A 17,064-nucleotide genomic window follows, 5' to 3' on the forward strand; every position below is an offset into this window, starting at 1 on the left:
TAAATAAATAAGGAATAACCTCTATTGTTTTAGAAGCTTCTGTATTCCTGCCATTTGAAGCTTGGCTTTGATAGCTGTCAGGGAGATAACTTTCATGTCAGTAGTAGACTTCTTGCCATCCCAAGTAAAAATCTATCTCTAACCAGTCCAGCCAGGTGAGCTTCCAAAGTTCCTATTTCCTTGGTAGAGATTCGTTACACCTCTGCATGGAGTTTTCTTTAAGGTTTTCTCTGTACTGAGGACGTTTGAGCCTCAGACTGCAGGAGATGGAGAAGAACCCCTCCTGCTATGGTTGTGGATCTGGCCTGCTTTGGCCCATGATGACAGTAAAGACAAGGAGACTGACTTACCTCTCTTCTGGTCATCATTTTCCACACTCTTCCAGTGACTTTCAGGGAGAGTGGAAGTGGATTTGGACACAGAAGAGGCAAAAAATAACCCTGAATCTGAAGAAAAAGAAATGAAGGAAGGGAAAAAAAATGTAGACTAGTAAAGAGCAGGGATCTGGGTTTGTAGTGAAGGGAGAGAGGATCTGACTGTGCAGAGAAAGAAAGTAGGACTCACTAGGGTAGAGGAAAGAAAATTGGGGAAAGAAAGAGGCAGCATTAGCGATAAAGCAAGGCAGAAGAGGACAGTGATTACCTGATAAGAATGCTGGTAAAAGGCACACAGAGATGGTCTAGGGACAGAGACCATCTGGAAGCTGGAGGAGCACTAAAGTGAGAATAGAAATTGAGGGATGATGGACTGTGGGGGAAAGAACAGCAGTGAGAAGGCCGAGAAAAGAAGAAAAGAAGTACTGCGGCTAAGGGAATGTAGATTGTGTGAAGAATGGCATGAGGAAGTAATGGGACTGGAACAGAACAAGTGTTAAAGAAGTCAAGCCTGAGAGGAACAAGTAAAAAAAGTCGATGTTCATTTGTGCATCTCCCCCCTCTCCCCTGAACTGATATTCCTGTGCCTTGTATGCCTCTGCCCTCAGCCAAAACCAAGAGCACAGCGTGTGTCTTATTCCCTTTTAGAGCAGGACAAACAAGACGATAACACAACCTATCAGCTTCTTCATCCATTCAACCGACAGAAGATCTCATATTTCCAGCTTGGAATATGAGTATTATCTCACCATATGACTGACTCACATTACTATTCTGCTTTTGTAACAACCTTGAAATATATCCAAGCAAAAAACGAAGCTAAAAGAACAACCTTAGAGTTGCACAAATAAACACTAAGAAGTTATAAAATGCTGGGGCAACAGTAGCCTGCTGTGCTGGTCTGAGCACCGGGCCATTTTTTTTCCACAGACTCCTGTCTTGTCCAGTGTAAAAGATGAATTGTGCTTTGTTACAGAGGAACTGATTAAATTATTGCCTTTTAACTTGTTCAGTGTGTGGCCCTAGACCTCTGCTAAAGCTCTTCACCAAAGACATAGTTATTCATTTCCTCTTGAACTTTTCTATTTTTTGAAATCTTAATTTCTTTTCTTGTGTTTCTATAAGATGACGGTCTTCTCCTTCTCATTCACAGAGAAGTGGACAGATATTAAGGCAAAGGCATTTTTGGCTACCCAGTCAAGGTCAAGTAGAAGATGATTTTTTAGACTGTGGCTTTAAATGGTGCTTTATACAGTTACACAGTAAAAGTGCACTTTGAATTGTAACTGTGAGTACCACGTTCTTCTGTAAATTAAAGTCCAGAGTCTCAAGCTGGATATTGAGGGAATACTTGTGAAAAATCTGTTGTATGTGACCTGTCTGCCATTGCACCATAATTATGTTGCAGACAGAGCTCCAGCTCCTCAGCCCTCTGCTGCCAGAAGCAAGACCAACCCTCACCCTTCCACAAGTCCCTACCTCAGATGTCACACAAACTGGGCAACAGTTTAGTGAACCAGGTAGTGAACAAACCCTGGGACAGTGTCCTCCCATATTACATGATTCATACCTTGAACAATGATGCAAAGAATGAAGGATGAGGAAAAAAAACCAACAGTGATTCTGTGATTTTAATCACAACACATCTGGTTATTACAAAATTCATGTTACAAGAGGAGTTAGATACAGTTGCACAAAGTACTCTTTTCCTAGCATCCCCTAAACTTTGAGTGACTTAGCTTGTAAAGTTAAAAGGGCTTCTTCCAGGTTGCTTTTATTGTGTAGAGTGCTTATCCACATGGGGAAATTCACTGGAATAACTTTTTGGGGTAGAGTACCCCTCAACAGTTATTGTAATATATATATATATATATTGTAATATATATATATATATATATTTTATAACAGTGCTATAGGTAAAGGGTAACTATGAATTTTTAATGTGAAGCATCTTATTCAACTTCTTTCCAGAAGCTTGTCTACATGAGAAAATTTACTGACAGAACAATAGCAGTATATTTCACTGTAATTATATCTGTATCTATACATTTTATGTACTTACAGCTACGCATGTAGTTGTGCTTATTTCTGAATAGGAGTATTCACATTGGGAATTATACTAGCATAATTTTACCACTATAGCTCTGCTAGTAATTTTCCCATGTAAACAATCTCTGAAGTAATCCAATCAAGATTAAAAAAAAAAAAAACACTTTTCCAAGCCCTCCATAAGCTTGCATCAGTCATATATTTTCCATTACCAACACGATGTGAGCTACACTGTTTACTTGAAGTATGCACACAGCTTATCTTTGAACAAGGTCATCCAATACAGTTAGATTTTTGCAGATGTGCAAAAACTGTTAATGCTTCTTATGCATACTTCCAGCCTGTTGTTCTTGCTATGTGAAGACCAAAGTTAATGCTAACATAACAGTTAATGCTAAGGTAACAGTGAAGACTCTGAAATGCGTGACTTAGAAGAAAGGGCTGGTCAGGAGGTTAGCTGTTACAATCCCAGACACGAAACTCAGTTATTTCGCTGCAGCATGATGCTCTCTCCTCTCCCACATCTTACAGTTCTTGGTTGCTTAAATTGTACAAGCTTTTCCTGGCAAGAAAGGTCTCATGTTCTAGATTTGTGCAGTGCTACATTTGGTAAAACAGTTTACTACAATAACTAAGCAAACAAACAACAACGAAAAAGCAACTTAAGCAGAAGTAAGAGACACCAAATATTAAGCAATATAATTACACTGACTGATTCAAAAAATTCTAATTTCAGAAAAACATAAACTACATTTGAGTTTTAATAATTGCCCAGCATTGACAAAGTCAATTAACAGCTGCTACCATTTTAATGAACATTTTTAGCATTGTTTGCAATTTCTCAAGGCATGTTTACCTTAAGCCCCATCCATCACAGCACTTAGCAGTTCTTATTCGTAAGAGTCACTCTAGTTAGCAATATACAATTTAATATATGGAAAAAAAGAAGGAAGGAAAACAGATCAGGAAACTCAGCAGTAAGGAGGACAAACAGGGGGGAGAAGTAAGGAGAGACAGGGAGCAATACTTACTGCTGACTAATTGGCCAACACTCAAAGCTGAAGAGGAGGAGGATGAGGAGGAAGAAGAGGAAGCCTGACGCACTGGGCTTTGAGACATAGATGCTTGACTGTGAGCCAAATGCAGGAGATTGGGTTGTGAGGCTGCTTGTCCCACTTGCGTCTGGGAGGGCTGATGGAGCTAAATGTTAAAATGTAAAAATAGGTATTTAGAAAATGAAGCAGTAATAGGAAACTTTCAATGCACCATCTCACCCATCTATTTCCAGGGAACAAATCCCCTAAGAACATTAAATACCACAGACTCGGTTCAGATGACAGTGTTACAGTAGGAACAATTTGAACTTCCTTGCATTCTGAATTGCCATTTTTTTCTCAGTTTAAGCAGATACTTAATCTAATTAGCAGCTAAATACTTGTTTGAAATGGATGATGAGTGATCTATGACATTCCCAGCAGCATTCTGATTTAATAAATACATGTCCTTACCTGTTTTCTGACTCAAGAAGTCAGACTTTTATTCCCTACATGGATTCTCATATAAATCAGCATTGTTTCAAAGGGATCTTTTCATACTGCAGGACCAGGGCCAAGAACAGTGGGAATGGGGAAGAGAAGATAAGGTGGGGGGAGATCCCTTTCCTACAGAAAAGGAATAATTTGTTGTATGACATTGGATCTAGCAAACAAACTAAAATGTTGAAATCTTACTTCTCAAATGATAAATTGTCCTTTCTTAAAACACACAGTGAAACTCCTGAACCCCATTCGCATCAGGACTGTGTCAAGTAAGACATATCTAAAAAGTCCAGCAAGTTCTGTAGATGCAAATGATACACTGTGATATATGCATCTGGCTTTAGAAATGTTTGTTCACACATTTTACAGTAGTGTAGTCTTTGGTCCTTCACTAGAGGAAAACAAAGAACCATTAATCCCTTCAGCCTAAAATAAACTTTCATATGGGATTGAAAACTAAGATTCTCTGCTACTGATTTTTACATAAAACTTCCAGCAAATTCAAAGGGTAGTCTGTATACAGAATTAAGGTACATGATAGTGTTGTGGTTTAACCTGGCTGGCAGCTCAGCACCACACAGCCATTTGCTCACTCCCCACCCCCAGTGGGACAGGGGAGAGAATCGGAAAAAAAAAAAAAAAAGTAAAAGCTCATGGGCTGAGAAAAAGACAGTTTAGTAGGACAGAAAAGGAAGAGAAATAATAACAATAACAATGATAATAGTAATAATAATAACATGTACAAAACAAGCGATATACGATGCAATTGCTTACCACCCGCTGACTGATGCCCAGCCTGTCCCCAAGCAGTGGTCCCCTCTACCGTGGTCAGCCCCCCCATATTATATGTTCAGCATGACACCATATGGTATGGCACATCCCTTTGGCCAGTTTGGGTCAGCTGTCCTGGGTCTGTCCCCTCCCAGCTCCTGCTGTACCCCCAGCCTACCTGCTGGCAGGACAGAGCGAGAAGCTGAAAAGTCCTTGGCTTAGTGTAAGCACTCCTCTGCAACAACTAAAACATCAGCGTGTTATCAGCATTATTCTCATCCTAAATCCAAAACACAGCACCATACCAGCTACTAGGAGGAAAATTAACTCTATCCTAGCCAAAACCAGGACAGACAGACTTACAGTTTTGTGTTGGCCTCTAGTCATCCATTTCATAGCCTACTAATATAGTAACATAGTCCTGAGGCACTCAGGTGACTGGTACTTAATATACCTTTATTTTATATTGATCCTTGATACTGATCAAAAAAGATTGACAAAACGTACTAAAAGGCTTCACTTTTAAGCGATAGCCATTATTTATATTCTCAGAAAGGGGGAAATATACAGGCCTGTTTGGCCTTGCTCAAAGTCAGTGGTTTAAATCCATTTCTTGAATTCTAAGGAATGTAAGCTTTTGTCTTTTGATATTTAACTGAACAAATGACTTCAGAAAAGGAGCTGAATTCATTAGTAATACTAAAATTATATATAATATGCTCTCAGAACACATATAAATGACTGATGCTAAGTAGACAACAAATTGTACGGCACAGTAGATAAAGGCACCTGATCACATTCAAGATGAACGGAATACATATGAACAATTTTAATGGCATTATTCCTGTTATGAGTCTGCTTAAGCATGGAAAAACTACAACTCTTTTTTTTTTCCCCCCCCCCCCACAATGTAACACAAAATGAAGCCAGAAACCTTGAGTTATTCTTTAATAACAATGAAAATTATTTATCTGTCCAAGTTTAGTCTATTCTGACTTCCCTACGGATTAATAAATAAAAACATTTTATTATCTTGAGGAGCTTTTCTTTTCTAACAAGTTTTAAAAGAGAAAACTGGCACTGTATCAAGGGGATAACAGTTGAGAAACTGATTGAAAGGCTTCCAGGTTTCAGACTCATGCATGCATTGGGCGTCTGTGAAAAAAAATCACTAAGCACTGGATTTTATCTACAGAGCACTTCCAACCCAGAATGTCTACTTTTGTACTATCTTCTTTTAGGGAAGAAGCCCACTGGAAAGGCTGGCCTCCTCTGAATGCTGCAGAAAAGGACGGCCCATCCATTACACACACAGAACTCCAGGCTGGAGCCTGTAGAAATCAGACTGGAAAAGAGAATTTATTTGGGCTCTGGGTCTATTGTCAGAGGGATTCTCTGGCAACGCTAAAGATTTCTGCCTAGGTGAGGGAAGAAAAATACTGTATTTAGATGAGTTAGATGCTTCCACACTGGCTGGAATAGTCTTAGAGATGTTAGTGTTTATCTGCGAGGATGGAGGAGCAAATGCGGTGGCTATTTTTAAAAAGAAAGATCTGCAAAATTATAGTCCAGTCAACTAAACTTCAACCCCTGGAAAAGTACTGAAGAAAATAATCAAAGAATTTGCAAGCACCTGAAAGAAAACAAGGTAGTAACAGACAACATGTATTGTTAGGAACAAACTGTGTCAAACCAATCTGATCTCCCTGTAAGACAGGGTAATTGGCCTTGTGGACAGGGAAAAAGCAGTAGGTGGTTTGACTTTACAAGTCTCTCGACACTCCCTTGTGTGACATTCTTTATAACCTAGGAAAACATAGTTTAGATGAAACTGCTGCAGAATGAATGCAAAAGTAGTTGGAAACCAGACCTGAGAGGATGGTTATCTATCTGCTGAAACAGACGTGTGCATGGATGGTGCTTCACAGAAGCAGAAACAGGAAAGACTATTCAATATTTTCCTAACGACATGGATGATGAAGAAGAGGATATGTTTACTAAATTTACATGTTGATGCCATGCTGGGAGGGACTTTTGGTAGGCTGAAATACAGGATTAGAATTCATAATGATCGTGTCAGTTTGAATGTGCCACCAAGAACAGCGGTGTTGCAAAAGCAAAGAAAAGGCAACTCCCATAATGAACTGTGAGCAAGAGTGATGTCTGTAATGCATGTGAAGAATCTTCTTTTCTACTAATCACTGGAATGGCCTCTGTAAAGGCAGCACTGTGTCCATAGCTGGATGCCACACTTGGGAAAAATAATGGACTCCCAAAGGCCTGGGAGTTATGTGAATCTTATGAAGATGCCTGGAAGGAACTGGTCATGTTTAATCTAAAGAAAGGAAGACTGAGTGGGATATGTTATCTGCCTCAAATACAGGCAGAGCTAATGAAAAGAGGAGAGAATGAGTCTGTCCTGTATTTTGTTGAGGACAAGATGAAGTGCAATACTCTGGAAGATTCAAATTAGATAGTGGGAAAAGCTTTCTAACATGGCAGTGAAGCACTGGCATAAATTACTGGGGGAACTGACAAGGTTCATATGAGAGTGCTTAGCAGCAAGTTAGACAAATACAGGAACAGCTGCTCCACCTGGGAACAGCAGGGGTGATTGGATAATCTCTTAAACTATAGCTTTCCAGCCTTATTTTTTTAATGATTCTGTGTCATTTTCTACCAGTATTTTGCAGGTAGAAATACATGGTCATGTAAGAGACAGATAGCATATGCAACATGTTCAGGCCACAATGCACATATAGTACCTGAAAGTTCAACTGCTGAGTATGGACACAGTAAATGAGCGGACATTCTCCAGTTTGCACCCACAAAGTAAGCACACAGCCACCATGTAGCACATGCACAGCACGCTGATTAAGTCTAGAAAATGTTTGATTCTCTTCACAAGTTTTGCACATTGCATTTGCAAATGCATTTGTGAAATAATTGGGATCCCAAGAACCTTGGCAGTTTCTTTTGTTAAACCTCTGGGAATCTTTGGATGAATGTATGAAATTGTCAGAATTTTAGCTGGACAAAAAGTTCTATGGAGAGTAAAGTCTGGATGAACAGTGACCTTAGGTGCAACAGCAATTGTTGGTTTCTAACTCAATGCTTATGAGGGAAAAGGGAACAATGGGGTTGGAAAAGCTGAAGAGTCACCTTAAAGCCTGACCAGGGACTAAGGAAGGATTCTATCTTCAACACCCTACATAATTTTCAGCACACCCCCTGTTTTACAGATGTGATGGTTAAGCTGTAGATGTCCCGCTTAAAGAACAATGATAGTTATCTATGACATGAAATTGCATTAAAATACTCTCTCTCTTTTCATCTACTATAATTTCCATTCCAGAAATAGCCTTAAGGAGAGGTGATGATTAGATTATGAATTAGATTCCAGATGACAGAATCAATTCAAACTTGCAATAGCTGACTTTTCCCAATTTTGGACACGTATATATGGTATGAATTATATTTATGACTGTTGTGCATTTTCCATCCAAAGACAGAAGAAGGCACAGAAATTACAGAAGCAGTTGCTGTAAGTGCCATTCTGTGTAGGTGGATATAGTAGACATGCCGAGAATGATGACTGTATGCAACACTGATCAGTATCTGGCAGGAATATATGTATGCACACTACAGCTAGAGGAATAGGATGAATATGAGAAACATAAAGTGCAGCATAATACATTATAAGAATAAGCTGGAAAATGCAACGGGCCTGATTCTTATCTTCTTTACATCAGTTTTACATTCTGCTGTCAACAGTGAAGGTGGTATTGCTTGATAATGGCAAAGAAAAATGAATTAGGTCTGTAAGACTGAATTTTATTCTTAAGTTATGTATGTAGTATATTCCCGCTCCTGGGATGGTTGACTGGAACCCTATATTTAGGTCCCCTCATGAGATCAGGGGTATTGTTCCCTGCATCCAGGAAGTTACAGGATAGTGACAGGGAAACAAGGAATTTTACATAAGCTCAGGAAAGGCAAAAAGGCCAAGTGGAAATAAAGAAAAAACTTTTGAGTTGCCGTGTATCCTAACAGAACTGCTACTGGTTTTACAGAGTCTGGACAAAAAAACAGGGCAAATTATGGCCCTAAAGGAAGGGAGAAGAAACCAATGGGCTTAAATTACAGTAACAGAGGCTAGGGTCAGGCAATAGGAAGACCTTTTTAATGCTAAGGAGAAGTAGCCTAAGTTGCCTTGGGATGTCAGGGAATCTCCACCACTGGAGGTTCTTGAGAACAGGTTAAACAAACATTTGTCAAGAGTGATACAGGGACAGTTGATCCTGCCTATGGGGAGGGGATGGACTGCATGACCTCTTCGGGACCTCTCCGCTCCTATTTTTCTATGATTCAGTGAAAAGGAAATCTGAGAGACAAGGAAACACAACAAATTAGAGTAGACAGAGGTGAAAAAGACAAGTATAACAAAAAAGGCAGAAGAGATGAAACTAGCAGGAGTGGCACAAAGAGCAAGAAATATATTTGGAACAATCCCCTTTTGATACAAATAAAAATTCAATGTATTTCGGATGTCAGCTAGTTCTTCCTGGGAAATACAGATATTAGCTCTAATAAAGACTAAGTCCATGGAAGATTTTGATGTAAAAATACTTTCCCAAATACTTTGAAATGACACCTTAATGCCTTGCAGAAGTAGTAGTTTAAGGTTTTCATGCTTCCATTTTTCCTGTAAGCTGAGCTCTCTGATCAGTCTACATTTCCTAAAATGTTCCATGTGCTTTTTTTTTTTTTTTTTTTTTTTGGGAAAGAGTGGTGGTGTACCATAGCCTTTATTTGATTTGAGAGCACCATGGCAGAAGAAATCTGTCTTCAAACTTACTCATACTGCATGACCAGACATGGGCTTCAAAAATGTTTTCTTAAATCTTCCAGCAAGTTAAAAGAACAAGTTATTACACATATCGCCACACTTTATGCTAAATTGTTTTCACAGCAATTCTGCCAGAATGTTTCTACTGGGGCCCGAATACTGTAGCCCATCACCCGAATTTAGCTTACTCAAGTAAATTCAAGTAAATGAATATGTAAATATGAAAACTATTTGATGCTTAATGAGTATTTTCTCCCTTAGTATAGGATAATATAGTATAAAAGACCTCTATACACATTGCTTAGACTGACAGAATAGATACATTTGGAAACTAGAATAAGAAAGCTCTTTGGGTCCACACAGGCTGTGCACATGCTCAGCTCTGAATGAAGACAAAAGGAAAGAAGTCCTGGTGTGGTGTGGACACAACTGGGGATAGGACTTTGGCAGCATCTGACTAGGATTTCCATTTGAAGCCTTTCTGTGGGATCAAAGTATGCGCTGTAATTGCAGGTCTCTGGGCTCTCTAAATGATGTGGAGAACACAGATGGTTGTCTGTAGAACATATAATCTTATATGCAGATCAGGTGCATTGGTCATCTTTCTGACTCCCATCAGGAATGATATAATATCACTGTTACAGTAATAGACTTAAAGGTATAGGTAAGGGTGTAATTCAAAGGTAACAGCAACGTTCCCACAGTGAAGTGTTTTACTTTCTCTATGGCTCAGTTCCTTAGAACGATACAGGTAGTGTAGTAATATCTTCCTATTCCCAAAGGTGTGGTGCAGTTATATTGTCTTTTTTTGAGAAATCCTATTCCTGCAAGTGCAGATGCCATAAAGAAAACTGGTCAGGAAAAGACCTATGTTACAAGCCAAACGTTCATGCAAGGAAGTCTCAGGTATTCTTGTAATCTTGAGTACTGAAATCTAGTATTCTATCCATAGACAAAATGGCATGATGCAATGCTGATGATAGAGGAAAAGAGAAAAAGTGAGAAAAATTGTCATCCACATCACTGAAAGTCATCTACTACAAAAAGCAAAAGCAAAAAAAGTTGGACTGAGACAAAACAGTTTAGTGGCTATGTTCAAACAGAAAAAAAGAGTGCATTTCTCATAAAACAGGACAGCAACAAAGTAATAAGAGCATAGCATTGAAAAAAAAAGATTGAGAGCTGGTTAGATTTTAACTGAAGAGAGGAAAACAAGGGACTGCATGGAGTTGTGATAATGAGATGGTAGAGTGTATGTGGTAGGTTGAGACTGCAGAAAGAAAATGTCTGGCATGGAATTGGGAAAGTAGCTGTACTAAGAATGACCATAGACTCCTCTGAGAGCTGTCTTTTCAACAACTAATCTGGAGCATGACATCCAATGACAATGAAGATTGGGAACTGACTACATAAGAAAATCTTGCCTAGGAGCTCGTTTTATTGTGTCAGAGTTGGCAGAAGCCCAAAGCTAGTAGTGCTATAAGACACGATGAAATATGAAAAGTTCTGGCAGGCAGTGTAGATAAAACACGACTGAGGACAACTGAGAGTACAGGCCAGATTTAATGAATCTAGTATGTAGAAAGGAAAAGCCAGACAACAGCAAGAAGGGAACCCTCTTGATGAGGTGCACTGGAGAACTATATAACATGCAGAAGGTGCTTCTGTGTGCTGTAGGCAAGCAAATGGTTATGAAAACACAAGTTATTGGGAAACCTGTTTAAGGAATCTATAAACAAGAGCGTATTTTGAATCCCAGTGTTTTCTGGCAGCTGGATTCTTCTTACCTAACTTCACTCACGCAAGAATTAGCTTTCTATCCTAAAACAGCTATCTTAGCTCCGACTCTAGTTAATGGAGACAACAGATACTTTTAGATATGTGTAAGAGATTCAATCTATCTCAAATGGTTCTTTTTTCAGCAGTGCAAGTTGCCTTCTGGACATGCCTATCTCTCTGTTCCTCTATGGGAAATCTAGTTGACTAGCGTTCACCAGGTATCTAACAGCTGTACAGCTAATGTTAAGCAAGGTGAATCCTTTCTTCTATTTCTGACCCTCCTAAGACTCCAATTTTTGGTTCAAGATCTTCTGTCAGTCATGTTGGTGCAAATATGTGTTGTTAAAAGTACAAAAGAACTCCTTAAAACAAGGTTTTCAAATCTGGTAGCAAATGACAACACTGACAAATTGTTAGAACAAGATAATTTGTTCTTGGAAAAAATGTTCATTTAGCCATATGATCTGGATTGTGACAAAATCCCTCCTGAAAGACATGAAGGAAGTGTAGAACTTAAGGTTGCAAGGTACTTTTCTATAATGAGATATAGATGGCTTAAAAAAGCAAGAAACATAAAATTCAGAAATAAATAATCCTTTTTCAAGGAAGGAGACTACAAGTGGAGATCACAGGACTTATAACAAATTTTGTTGACTGGTTGCAAGCAGCAAGAAAAGATGGTGAACAATGGTGAAGTTGAATTAGCAGGAGAAATGCATGAATTTCTGAAGTCAATATAGAATACCATGAACAATTTACAGAACCTGTTTACAACATACTGAGGGAGCATTATGACAGATGAAATACAGAGTAGGTGCAAAAGTGATTCACATTAAAAGGAACCGTTTTAGTGACTCACATGGTAATGATCAGGGAAGCAAATATGTATCATTGTGGATACATCTACTTATTGAAAAACCTGCTCAATGAGCAGAGAGAGAAAAAGCAGGATGATAGACTGTATTGAGATAAAGACAGAAAATAATGCTGAAAATATTATAATGTTATTATATAAATCAGTGATGCATCCTCACTGTTTTCATGGCATTCAGTTCTGATCACAAAATCTTTAAGAGATTATTGTGGAAATTGAAATGGTTGAGAAATGGCCAGTAAAAATTATTAAAGCCAAAGCAGAACTTGTTTATGAACAGAGATAAAAAGGATAGACCACAGCAGGAGTGAAAACAGCCGCCCCCTTTAGAAAGTCATTACAGTTTTTAGGAGAATTCTCAGTGTAGATTCTGGTGCTTAGTTTAGTAAAATCTTGGAAAACAGTGAAAACACTGAAGCTGTAACTATTCAAGTTAGTTTAAAGAGGAACACCCCAGCAGTGTGCTCAGGTGGCCAAGAAGGCTGACAGCATCCTGGCTTGTATCAGAAATAGCGTGGCCAGCAGGACTAGGGAAGTGATTGCCCCCCTGTACTTGGCTCTGGTGAGACTAAACCTTGAAAACTGTGTTCAGTTTTGGATCCCTCACTACAAGAAGGACACTGAGGTGCTGGAGCGTGTCCAGAGAAGGGCAACAAAGCTGTTGAGGTGTCTAGAGAATAAGTCTTATGAGGAGTGTTTGAGGGAGCTGGGGTTGTTTAGTCTGGAGAAGAGGAGGCTCAGGGAGACTTTATTGCACTCTACAAGTACTTGAAAGGAGGTTGTAGTGGGGTGGGGGTCAGTCTCTTCTCCCAAGCAACAAAAAATAAGACAAAGGGAAATGGCCTGAAGTTGTGCTAGAGGAGGTTTAGGTTGGATATTAGGAAAAAGTTCTTCAGTGAGAGGGTTGTGAAGCATTGGATCAGGCTGCCCAGGGAAGTAGTTGAGTCACCATCCCTGAAGGTATTCAAAAGGCACGAATATGTGGTGCTTAGGAACATGGCTTACTAGTAGACTTGGCAGTGCTAGGTTAATGGTTGGACTTCATGATCTTAAAAGCCTTTTCCAACCTATGGTTCTACTGTGAGTAGTTTAAAGAGCATAATCAAGAACATTTATTTATTCTTTAAAACTAGAGCAATAGGATTACAATGGAATTGGTTGTGTACATTGAAAAGCAACCTATTTACAACAGAGAAGAAGAAACACTGCTTCACACTATACCTAAGTAATCTATGAACTCATTTCCATGAGGAGACATTGAGGTTTTAGTCTGCCAAGTTTGAAAAAGTTGTATGAATATATAATGAACAAAGTCTACCCAAGTAAAGCTGACTAAAAACAATATACGAGGCATTTAAGTCTTCAGGCTTCAGGCAAAAAGTAAGCACTAACATGCATTACTTAGCAACTGAAACAGGCTGCACAGGTTCAATTATTATGACTCAGCCAACAAGCAGCAGCTTACTATCATCACTTGCAATCACCTCTTTCTCCTGCAATACTTGGTTTCCAAGAAAGTGACAAGTTGAGGTTAAGCTAGGATCGTCTATAACTGGAACATTTTACTACATTATTTATTTCCTCAATTATTCTCTGGCATTCTCAAAACTTTTCCTAAACTTGTCTTGTACTTTTTTTTTGTTTGTTTTGTTTTTCCCTTCTGAAGCTTCTTTCATCGAGTTACAAGACAACAAATGCAGTGTGACACTATTTTCAAAAATATTTTGAATTCCTGCTGAGTCCTCTGAGTTTGAGCACTCACTTTGTCTGAAAGCAAGGTTTTAAACTTACTACTAATTATGCTATCATTAGTCAAACAGTACAGTTTGGGTAAGTTTTCACCCAGGCAGTAAGATAAATTCAGGATCTCCTTATAGCTTGTATAATTCCATTTACTTTTCAAATGGTATGGCAGTCTGTATAGTACTATCTCAATTGCTTTTGACTGTCCATCAGCATTATTCCTATGAAGGATCTGACTCATAATTCATTTCTGCTCCCAGTGAAATCGTTGGCAAAATTTCTTCTTACTTCACTAAAAGCTGAAGAGCCAGTAGAGGGAGCACAAACACACAGAAATAATTTTCTGTGCCTTCTATAAAAATGATAATGCATTGTGTTTTTTCATACAGTACTTGCATTACTTTTTTTTTTTTTTTTCCCTGATCAAAAATACTTTCTAGACCAGATTCCAACAGATGCAGGTAAGGTGGTTCTGTGTAGTTTGGTGGTCCTTCCTGCAGCCTCTAGGACCTCAGGTCTCCGTGTGAGAAGCAAAGGCTGGACACTGACTCTAGCAAAATAATGTTTTCTACTTGCATAGCACTACTGGATTGACTAGCACAATATGGGGCACATATTTGACTTTTGGACCTAATCAGAGATCCCCAGACTGATGATCTGTGCTAGCTGTTAGCCTGTTCAGAATGCAACACAAGAGCACGCACATTGGGTGAACAAGCACAATACAACATGATATGGCTAAATAGTGAATTTCTGCCTTAAACCCCTGCTCTCAATCAGCAAGCTGCAACCTTTAGCAGCAGTTTTTCCCTTTGTGTAAGCTCAGTGCCACCAGTGGTGCAGGGAAAAGTAACAACTCTGTCTCTTCTCTGCCCACTGTCTACTGCTGGACATTGCCTGGAAGACGTTGCTTTGCTGCAGGACTCTGAAGGTGCAATGCTCTGCTGTTAAGAAGCTCTCAGGGAATAATACAGGACCACTATCCTCCTCTGTAATCCTAAATTTCATGAGTTTCAAATGGGATCTCAGGATTGTAATGGTTTTTGAGAGCTTCTCCCCATTAAGGAAGTTCCCCCTTCAGGGGACTGACTCAAAAACTGCTGAGTTTCTTATTCCAATGTCAGGCTTTCCAGTGCTGGAAACACAGAACCTGCCCTTCCATCCACCCTGCTTTGTTTAAAACCTCATACATGTAACAATTGTCAAGGCACTTGCCGGCAGTGTAAGTCTTCTCCCATTAAAGAAAATGGGGTTAGATAAATGACAAGTGTTTCTGAAAATTCCTTTGCTAGATGCTATAGAGCATAGGATAAAATAAATAAATAAATAAATAAATAAAAAATAACCATTTGGTTGTGAAACATTTTCAAAATAAACAAATCACTTCAGAGATCCATTGGACTCTCTACCTCTAAAGTGGGGAAAAAAAAATACTGAATTTGGAGGAGCCCTAGGATTCTCAGAAACATACAAGAGACTGCCAGCTGGTGTTGGAGATATAGGCAGGACTAGCAAGCAAGCACTATCTTCAACAGGAATGCCAAGCTGAATATTTTAGTGAGTGACACTTTTATAAGTACCTTTTTGGTAATCACATTTGATGTTTTTTCCAACCTCAATCTTCTCCCTTTCAGAGAAAAAGGTACAATTCTTTGCTCTAGAGATGTAGGAAAAACTAATGAATTTGACTTTTAAGTACTATAAAAAGTAAACAAATCTTTTTGGACCTCACTGAAGTTGCTACAGCCATCCTGAAGTCTGTGAACTATTTGGTGACTTACACTGATTAGTAATTTCCATAAAAATCTTTTATTTCCTTGCCTTTTCTTTTCCCTAAAAACCCTTTCCTTCAGTGAAGAGGACTACTAAACGTGTATTTTTCTTCTTTCCTTTGCATGTTCCAAAACATTTCAAAAGCCAGTCTACTGGGTGATCACCAACCAAGGAACTGAACTTTGTAGGAGTCATATCCCTACTGTGCTTTCTATGCCGAAGATTTCTGTTGACACTGTACTGATATTTAAAAAAGGAAAAAGAAAGGAGTAACTGAATAATACATGAATGTATAAATATATAAGATTATATCGTAATTACAAATATAATATACAATAATATACTATATACAACAAAATCAATCTTTTGTTAATAAAAACAGAAAGAAGTGGGAGTTTTTGGAAAGACCATGAGAGTCTGTAAGAAGATTTTTGTGCATCTGTTTCGATAATCATTGAGGCTACAGACACTTTACCTGTTGGCCTGGTTTGAGTGGCGATAGCGTTATTCCCTGGGTATTGATCACTGGTAGTATCTGGTTGCCGATGACAGTAGCGATGATCTGACCCTGGGCATTGGTCAATAACTGTGGAGTTATTGGTTGCACCTGAAGGCCCTGAGCTCCACCTGCTGCCTGGCTGGAGGGGACTGGATTAGGCATCAGTGGGATTGTTCCAATAATCTGGAGAAAGCAACATAGAAATGGAAAATGAAAAAATGACACAAACTTGCCACACAAAATTACTCATCTTACCTGTGCTAAATCAAACTTAAGGTTTGATTTAAAGGTTTGATTTGATAAAACTTTTTTTAAAGTTTTAAATCAAACTTAAGCACAGAGAGAGAGGTATGACCTGCTGAGCGTACAAAAAATCATTCCTTTGCTGAGGTGATGAAGGCTTACAAAGTCATTTGTCAAGTCACATATCAACTACACATTTTAATGCTGTCCACTGCAACCTCTAACAAGTCTCCTGTGTCTGAGAGTGTACAAAACTAATGCTGGGCCATTCTCTGGCTCCTTGATGATGCTTTGTTCCCACCTCTCATTTGGATATAGAATGAAGTAGGTGCAAATATCAGTCCTATAGGAAGTCTTGCTTTCTACAATCTTAAAGTGTTCTTAATTGTGAACTGATGTGCTTATGTAATTTTCTGTGATTTACTGTTGGAAGAGATACCAGTTCCTTTCAGAATACAGCCCATAAAGATATGTTCATAAAAATGCAACTGCTTTTGGATGACAACTAAGTAGAACAACACAACAACAGGAGAGATGGTGTTAGATAAAACAGTTTAGCTAACATTTCTGGG

General features: G+C 38.8%; 1 protein-coding gene across 1 annotated transcript in view; it reads right to left on the bottom strand.

Annotated features, from left to right (window-relative positions):
• The window catches only part of POU6F2 (POU class 6 homeobox 2), a 307,800-nt gene that overhangs the window by 14,335 nt on the left and 276,401 nt on the right, over positions 1–17,064 (bottom strand). Inside the window, exons 7-8 of the mRNA XM_040549009.1 lie at positions 16,226–16,432; positions 3,455–3,623 (exon numbers count right to left, since the gene is read on the bottom strand). Of these exons, the coding sequence (XP_040404943.1) occupies positions 3,455–3,623; positions 16,226–16,432 (376 nt within the window). The remainder of the gene's footprint in view (positions 1–3,454; positions 3,624–16,225; positions 16,433–17,064) is intronic.

This window comes from Cygnus olor, chromosome 2 (assembly GCF_009769625.2).
Source record: "Cygnus olor isolate bCygOlo1 chromosome 2, bCygOlo1.pri.v2, whole genome shotgun sequence".
NCBI classification, from domain to species: domain Eukaryota; kingdom Metazoa; phylum Chordata; class Aves; order Anseriformes; family Anatidae; genus Cygnus; species Cygnus olor.